Source organism: Sinocyclocheilus anshuiensis, unplaced genomic scaffold (assembly GCF_001515605.1).
Source record: "Sinocyclocheilus anshuiensis isolate Anshui unplaced genomic scaffold, SAMN03320099.WGS_v1.1 scaffold93, whole genome shotgun sequence".
Lineage (NCBI taxonomy): Eukaryota > Metazoa > Chordata > Actinopteri > Cypriniformes > Cyprinidae > Sinocyclocheilus > Sinocyclocheilus anshuiensis.
This window is the reverse complement of record NW_015539852.1, coordinates 348,496-357,786: the sequence shown is the minus strand read 5'-3', so window position 1 is coordinate 357,786 and position 9,291 is coordinate 348,496. Positions and strand designations below refer to the sequence as shown.

The 9,291-nt window shown below is 36.1% G+C and overlaps 1 protein-coding gene across 1 annotated transcript in view; it reads right to left on the bottom strand.

The window, feature by feature from the left end:
* Positions 1–9,291, bottom strand: part of LOC107684653 (thromboxane-A synthase-like) — a 79,156-nt gene that overhangs the window by 22,898 nt on the left and 46,967 nt on the right. Inside the window, exons 7-10 of the mRNA XM_016480960.1 lie at positions 3,331–3,419; positions 3,094–3,242; positions 2,746–2,876; positions 2,327–2,668 (exon numbers count right to left, since the gene is read on the bottom strand). Coding sequence (XP_016336446.1) covers positions 2,327–2,668; positions 2,746–2,876; positions 3,094–3,242; positions 3,331–3,419 — 711 coding nt within the window. The remainder of the gene's footprint in view (positions 1–2,326; positions 2,669–2,745; positions 2,877–3,093; positions 3,243–3,330; positions 3,420–9,291) is intronic.

Here is a 9,291-nt window from a genome sequence, read left to right as displayed (position 1 = left end):
TAGAGATAAACATTCATTTTTGGTGACCAAGTCACTTTCTCTTCTTAATTTGCATTGATTTGCATTCCCCATAAAGCAAGCCAATAAGAGGCCACACAGCAGATCCTCATTTTCCTGATTTTGTGTTAGGTAAACTTGCTTATGAATAAGGCCAGAGTAACCTAGTATATCAGTGATCCTCAAATCAAGCTTGCGAGATCCACTTTCCTGCAGAGTTTAGCTCTACCCTAATCAAACACACCTGAGTTTGCTAATCAATGTCTTCAGGATCATTAGAAAAACACAGGTAGGTTTGTTTGATTATAGGGTTGGAGCTAAACTCTGCAGGAAAGTGGATCTCGCGAGCTAGATTATAATAATAATCGAGCAATAATAAGTCTTAGCAAACACCTCTAAATATTAAGTATATTCTCTCCACTCCTTTACTCTCCTGTCTAGCAGTTTATTTCACGTTCACACATTTAATACACTCTTTATTTTCATGGATTTCATTAAAACCGTATTATGTAGAATCTTGCAAAGTGTTTTGTTTGAGACGGCAGAATCTCAGACTGTAGGGAAGAGTGATCCCTTGAGATAAGGGGAACGAACATGAAAAAGCAACGTGAGAAAGCCAGAATCATCCCCCCCAATATCATACGCTGATTTAGAGGCTCTTCTTGCCACATCTGACCCTCCTCCTCATCACCATCCAGCCTCTCCAGCGCTTTGTGGCACAGATTACAGGGTTTCAAAGAATCAATCAAGAATTCCTCTCGGTCTCTCTCAGGAGTATGCACATTATGCACAAACATAAGACATCAAATCAGCAGAACCACCATCATCACTGCAAACCGCCGCTATATTTATAGAGGAGAGTAAATTATCTAAGCAGATATACTGCAAACTGAGCACTTATACAAGCCTTCTATAACCAGCACAGTGCTGCAGCCTTTCTGAATTGTTTCAATGTAACCCATCTGGATGTCTTTCTATTTATTTAGTGGGCTTTTCTAAACCAAGTACCACTATACTTAGTGCTAAGGATATTAACAAACCCCTAACCCTAATTAGCATGCATATTAATAGCATATTGGCTGTTTAATAGTACTTATAAAGCACATATTCTGCATGACCATAATCTACATCCTTAATCCTACCTAATACCTAAACGTAATAACTACCTTCCTATCCATTAATAAGCAGTAATTGGGAGATTGAGGGAAAAGTCGCAGTTAATAGATAAGTTAATAGTGAGAACTGGACCTTAAAATAAAGTGTTACCAAAAATAGGCAAGTTTCACAATATTATCTTTTTCTAGCTATCATTAAAAGTTTTGTTAGATGCATAAACCTGAAAACAACAACATTACCACTATGAAAATCAATACAGTGAATTAACTGTCAAATTTGATCAGTTTTAACATTTAATTTTTTGTACAGTTTTACACCAGTTTTCTCTGAACTTTTTCACGGATCCCCAGCACCTTCTTGTGGACCCCAGTTTGAAAGCCACTGCTTTATGATATAACCTACCCATTATGCCGCTTAGATGAAGCCCATCCATAAAACACTTGTTTCCGGCCCTATAAATATAATCAACGGTTCTGACAGTAAATGGTTTCTGAGAAATGCGCTGGTTCATGCAGACCTTCAAAACTTATGAGAAACAACAATCCAACACACTAAAGAGCAGAGAATGCATCAGACAGAGATGGAGAACAAAGACAAAAGATTTCAAAAAAGCATTTTCTGAATCATAACGACATTTATGGGCACCCACAGCAAAACTCATATGACAAAGGACTTTTGAGAAAAAAATAGAAGAGAATGTCAGTTGTTCCACAAATTAGTTATTCCACAGCATGAAATAAAGAAGCAGTCTCAAAATAAGATTATAAAACGGATAGTTCCAGTCTTTGATTCTGATTGGCTGAGCCATGTTCGAAGCTGTTGTAAATTACTCTACAAACATACACCTTTGTTTACGTTTGTGTGTTGCTCGGCAACCACTTTGTTGCAACCACAACTGATTCTGAGGAACTACATTGTTTGGTGGAAGAATAATGAATAATATCATTACACTTTATTTGCTCTGTTTTATTTTGTGAAACCTTGAATACCTTGAATCGTATATGGAATAACCATTTTATAAAAGCAATAAGCCCCGTGAAGCCGTGGTTTACAGTGAATTTATAACAGCTAAGGGGGTTTTAAGCACTCCGCATTACGTTGTGCCTAACAACGCCCCTTAGCTGTTATAAATTCACTGCAAACCACGGCTTCTTGGGGCTTATTGCTTTAATGAAATAAATGTTGTTTTCCAAATATTTAAATCCTGACTCACATGTCTGCTGAAGAATTCATCCACTTCCTCTTGGAGTTTTTTCTGGAACTCTGGATGGAGCGCTAACAGGTAGCATGCGAATGCTAGCGTGTTGCTGCTTGTCTCGTAGCCGGCCAACAGGAAGATGAAGGACTGACCGACAATCTCATCCTCCGTCATCATTCTCTTCTGCTGGGCGCGCTTGGTGGACTCGTTTCCTGGTCCGTTTTCCTGTCCGTTGTCCATCCCTTGTTCGGTGCAAGCCTGTTCATCGGCGTCATTGACCACATCAAAGTGCTCCAAAGACAAATACTTGCTGCTGGCCCTGACATCCAGCATCAGCTGCAGGAAGTCTCGCCTCCGCTGTAGAAAAGCAGATCATGAACATGGGTGGTCGATACTGAGGAATGATTAATTAATTTGTTCGTTCATGGCCATACCTGTTCTGGGGGAAGATCATCTCTCTGTTTAATCATCTTCTGAATACATTGGATAAAGAAGCTGTTCATCTCATCTCTTGATTTATTGGGAAGCAGACCCGCAAGAGGCTGAAGCAGAAATGGAAACGCCACTACAGCAAAACCAGGAAAACGACAGTCAGAAAATTGCACTTTTTCCTCTTACTCGTATAATAAATATGCTAATCGCAATATCAGCATAATGAGAATTAGTTTCGCAATATCATCCGTCGGAAGCACTTTCCAAGCTGTGATATCCTTTGTACAATAATGAGAGCGAAATGAACGCTGTCTGCATTGAGTTCTGGATGTGGTGTTGGTTGAACCTACTGAAGAAAATCATGAGGGGTTTGAAGAAAGTGAAAGCGAAGAACTTGGAGGCGTGGTGCACAAAAGGGTCATCGGGATTGTTTTGAGAGTCCACCTGCGTACCAAACGCCACACTGGCAATTACGTCCATTGTGAAGCAGCCGAAACACCTGCAAAGCAAACATGTTTTATATTATTAAGAGCTCTGAAATAATCAGAGAAACAGATGTGCACACATATGCTCAAAGAAACTCGTACTTGTGGATGTTGAAGCTGTTACCGGACTCAGCGTGGCTCTTCAGGTTTCTCAGTAACGTCTCTGTGGCCGTGTTGATGAGGGGAACCATCTGCAAAGCGAGTATTGTGCCCACACAGATATCAGAATGAGTGAACCCCACAAACCAATGCAAAGGAGTTAGATTACAACAAATTGCTGCCGAGCCGATAACAATGGAATAAATGCAGTCTAATGCGTTCTTCTAAAAAGCCCAAAACAAATAATGAATATGGCTTGTGCGGACAGGTTTGGTCGGATATAAAGATGTAGGCTCTGTTAATGGTATAATTCCTTTTCCCCACATCCGTTCTGAAAAGCACATGAGGCGAGTCCATTAATGGCTTTTGATCCCAGAGAGCATGACCAATGGGAAAAAGGCTAAATTTTATGATCTCAAGAAATGCCTGATTAATTAATAGATATATTTATTAAGAACAAACCACAAAACAGTTTAAAACAGCATGAACTATTTGGTTTCCATAGAGTAAATACCGCAAGTGTAACCTTACAAAAAACTGACAGTACAGTGATCTTTTGTGGAAAGTACCGTGGTATTCATATTAGGATTCCCACACTTTTTTTTATTCATGATTTTTATGACTTTTCAATGATGTTTCTAGTCATTTGTGAGTAACTAAATGAGAATTTGGTAAATGCAGAATGATACACTAATGATTATTTTCGAATTGGTTCATTTGAATCAAAGAATGATTCACTCACAAATGTTTGTAAACAACTTTTATTCTTTACTTATCTCTTAAATATTGATATTAAAGCATCAATTAAATATTTTATAGTTGAGCACATAAATAAAAAAAACTAAAAAATATTCCAGTTCATGAAGAGATCTTCCATATTGTAACGTACATTTGAGTGTAATGGATTATTAAAAAAAAAAAAATTGTAGAGCAGGGACTTGGTTCTATCCATTGGTTGTTGACTGGATTTTGATGAATGCAAAATGAATACAAGTATGCAGTTGATTTTGGAGAGATGAAGTTTAAGCGGACTAAATTATTGGATAAATCTGGTATACGTTATACATTTTAAGTACATGCCGACTTAATTCATTTCCATGACTTGACCTTGTTTGATATATACTATGATGCTGAACAAATACCATTTTAATATTCTATGGTATTTACATGGTGGTCCAAAAGAACTTCAAAGAATACCATTTGTGTATGTGCATATAACAAATATGCACTGCAGTACAGCATCTTCAATAACATTTAAAATCTTGAGAACATTTTTATAATAACGCCTCCTAAAACATTTTCATTTCTATTCAAACTGTATTTCTTTGTAAGAGGCTGAAAGGAACCGACTACACAGCTTGGCCTGTTTAGTTTGGTCTATTCATTTACGAGCAGAAGACCAGAAATGACACAAAGGGCTCGAGACAGATAAAGCTACTCTAGACGCACGATTCTTGGAACTGCACTTCTTCACACCTCTGTATCTCAGTGAGATGAGAGGTTGTCCATGCTCTGTGTTCAAGGCTATGGCTTTCCTCCCTGACACCCATGACTGCAGCCGTGATAAGCCAGCAGCTCTTACGAGACCTATTGATCCCGTCTGCTCAGGAGGAGAGAACGAGAGAAAGAGATACAGGACTAGTCAGTATAAAAGGAAAGAGGGACGGAGAGAGAGATATAGGAAGGAAGAGGACTGTGAGAAAGAAAAGATGCTGTGTACAGGCTGTTCTGTCCAGATCAAGCCAGTGATATCAAACCAGCATTCAATTACTCAGCCAAATCTGATTAAAGTCTTGTTTTCTTATCAATTCTGTCTTATAGTTGCTCTGCTAATAGACTATTTTACACCAGCATGAATTTGAATTCTAGTCTAGCCTGGTGAGTTGGGGCTGGTCACACAGGTGAATTGAATGTAGTTATTAAAGCTAATCAAATTTTTTCCCACAGTGAAGTTAGTTGAACAAGGGAGTTTTGTTGGTTATCTTATGCTAGAAACCAGCAATCAAAACAGTCGATTCTAATAGAGTTTGATGTTAGCATGTGGCTAAGCTAACACTATAAGCAAAACAATAACCTACATGTAACCAAATATTGGGTGAAATAGACTTCTTTTTTTTTATATATAGACAACTGTTATCAACATAATGATAATAATTTATTTTTTTTAGCAGCAAATCGGCATATTAGAATGACGTCTGAAGGATCATGTGACACTGAAGACTGGAGTAGCTAATGGCTACTGAAAATTCAGCTTTGCTATCACAGCAATAACTTAGAAATCACTTATTTTAAATTGTAATAATATTAGTTTATTAAGTAAAATATTTCACAGGTTTTTACTATATTTTGATCAAATAAATGTAGATTTGGTAAGCATAAGAGACTTCTTCAAAGACCAACCCCCAAATTTCTGAACTGTAATGTCCCTTACAAAAATTAACCATGGTTTTCCTACAAATAAAACCAAAAACCCATGGTTACTACACTGTAAAAAAAAATCTGACATTTACAGAAAAATACCGGCAGCTGTGGTTGCCAGAACTTCACCGTAAAAAATATGGTAGCAACATTTTAGGTTTTACAGTCTTAATCTAAATTCACAATAAAATAATGCATTTCATTAACTGATGTAATGTTAATAAACCAACATATTTAAGTACTACAATCTGTTTTGAACCATTGTAATGCACTGATAACCACCAAAAACTGGTGGTGATGAGAAAGTCACATGATGAACCAAAGCTCATCACAAACAGCTTTTCTACGAGCTGAGGAGGGCAATACTTATATATAGAAGGTGCACAGTCTCATTCACATAAACACTAAACACCATCATGGTGACACACATGATACTGAAATAATGCAATAAACATTAATTTAACAACATTAGATGTAAGATTAAACCCTAGTGTACACAACTGATAAGAAAAAACTAAAAAGAAACATGTTATTTCAACAAAAAAACATCAAATATGAAGTGTCATGCAGGGAATTCTGGGAGTGTCAATTTACGTTTTTTCACTGTAAATTATACAATGACTTTTTCTTTTTCACTTCCAAAAACTGTATTTTTAACAGTATTTTACTGTAGAATCACATTAAATGTAATTACATTTATTCACCGAATATAGTATGGAAACTTACTGTTAACCAGTTAACAGGTTTTTACTGTAGCATTTTTACAGTCTTTTACTGTTAAAATCACGATCATTTTTTACAGTGTATAGTTAAACTATGGTAACCACAAATTAACCATGGTTTTGCTACACTAATCATAGTTTAACCATGGTATTTGTAGTAAAGCTGTGGTTATATAAATGGTAATCAATATGCCAAAAAAACATGGTTACTACACTTTTACTATAATAAAATCATGGCTAATTTTCGTAAGGGGTAGTTACATGCAATGCTACTTAAGATTTTCAACTTTTTGGAACAGTTGTCATTTCTAGACACACGATCCCTTAAAAAAAAAAAATCTGTCTATGTAGGCAGCTCGGTACAAGTCTTGAAACACATTTAACTGATTTCCAGTCTTGATTTCTTCACAAACATGGTATTTCCAGCATTTTACATGTATTTTAGACTACAAAGCATTAGTTCCTTGAAGTCCTACAAATGTAACTAAATTGTGTCTATATAGTCTAGAAGCAAAAGATTTGTTATTGAACACATTTTGTATGCACCAGTGGTCAAGTTATCTCCGTTTTACTGGAACAAATTACATCTCCGTGAGGCCTTACTTGGTGATAAATAAGATGAATAGGTGTGTGTGCATGCATGTGTGTGTTTGTTGATGCATATTAACTCCGTGCAGGCAGGCAGATGAAGATGACTGGAAGGGCTGATGGAGAATGACAGGAGCGGTGTCTACTGTCTCTTTCTACCGCTACACCACAGCTAATGAAAATCAAAACGGGCAGCAAGTGCATGCCTACACTTTTGCACAACTTGGAGCTCAGTTATACATTAAACATTCAGGTTCAAGCTGAATGTTGATCCCGATTTTATTTCATATAAAATCCTCCGCCAAATGCAGCTACTATTTAACAGTGGAACGTCTCGATACTGTGGGTTTTAAAATGCAAACACGATGGCTTTGTTTACTGTAATTAAGTTAATGGACGTGCTTTAAGACGCAGCTCTGAGACTTGGATTAGAGCAGACTGTAAAGACGTTTATGAGCTCATTAGGAGTTTGTGTCTTTGCCACTGTGCAGTATTTCTCTCCCACACTGTGTTCAGAGATGATGGATTGAGAGTGATGTGCGCGGATTTCTCCTGAATGATGTCACACCGTGCCGAATTTAACTTGGGTGAATGGCACTCCACTGTTACGGTGTCTGTGTGTGTAAGAGAACAATCACTGTTTCTCCTCTCACAGCAGCACACACCTCTGACATTCCTGACGGACATGTTTACCATTTCAGCCGGAGAATGGAAATGACATCATTAATGGCTACTGGTTCATAGGTAGACATATACATACAGTTGGGGCCAAATATATCAGCACCTTTGCTGCAAATAATGCAATATGTGTGCAACTATCTATAATGCAAACTGTTTAAAAAAACACACATACACAGCCAGTCAAAAGCTTAGACACACTTGACTGAACAAATTAATTTTTTAATAATTATGATGCTTCATGCAGCTTTTGATCACTATTTTTTTCCCATACTTCCATTTGTGCTACAGTTTTGAGGACTTAACTTTTAGAATATTCGAAAATGTGTAAAAGACTTAAATCAGAAAATAAGTGTCCAAATTTTTGACATACAGAACAAACCGTTTAGTCCAATTAACAATGACTGTTTTGAACTGGTTCTTTTAATGAATGAATCATTTAAAATCACCAAGTCAGGCCTGGACTGAAAAAGTTTGAGTCTTAAATTAATTCACTAAATTAATTTACTAAATAAACATCCAACTCAACGTGAGAAAAAATATATAATTAAAAAAAAAAATTATTATTATTATATCGTAATATATATATAGATATTATAAATAAAACTACGGTTATAAACGTATTATATATAAACAAATTATATATATATATATATATATATATAGATAGATAGATAGATAGATAGATATGGATTGATGGATGGATGGGGTTAAGGTTAGGATTAGGGTTTGGCTTAGGGTTATTTGTATGTAATTATGCATAATTTATTGTTATTATAATAGTAAGCACATGTAACGTGTAATAAGGTCACCTTCAAATAAAGTGTTACTATACTTTAATCCAGCAAGGATGCATGAAATGATTTCTGAAGGACCAGCTTTACCGTCACATGAATAATTTACATTTAAAATAAATTAAAATAGTAAATTATTTAAAATTGTAATAATATTTTACAATATTACTGTTTTTTAATGTCTATGTATTTGTAATTTTAAAAGGAAAAACTCATGTGAATACTAAAACAAACCGTGTTGCATTACACTGCAGAAAAAAGACAGTATTTTTGGCCACAATATGCACATATCCCAAAAGTCGATTCTTTCTTTATTAGGAGATGAAATCATCTGCAATTCTTGGCAAGGCTAAAAGTTTCCAAGACACAGCTCACACCCCAGACTACAAGATGTTTTTAGTGGAGAAATCAACATTGACAACATAATTTAAACCAGGACTTATTTAATCTGTGATTTATTAATCCTATTCAATCATTCTGCTGGTAAATGAATAAGCAGTCACATGAGACGCAGAGAATGATGGAGAATCGATCGTGTTCTATGATGTAAGATGAGATGACTGGCACTTCAAAACTTGTTAGCAAGAGGACAAACAGCAATTAACTGCTGTCATCCAAGACCTCCCAATCACTGCTATCATATCTCTTAGCCAATCACAGCATTCCAGCATGGCCAATTATACGTTTTCAGCAGACAGCTTCATGTCTTTTTCTTCATCTCAATGATGTCACGTGAATTAAATCCACATGTGAGTGATGTGCTA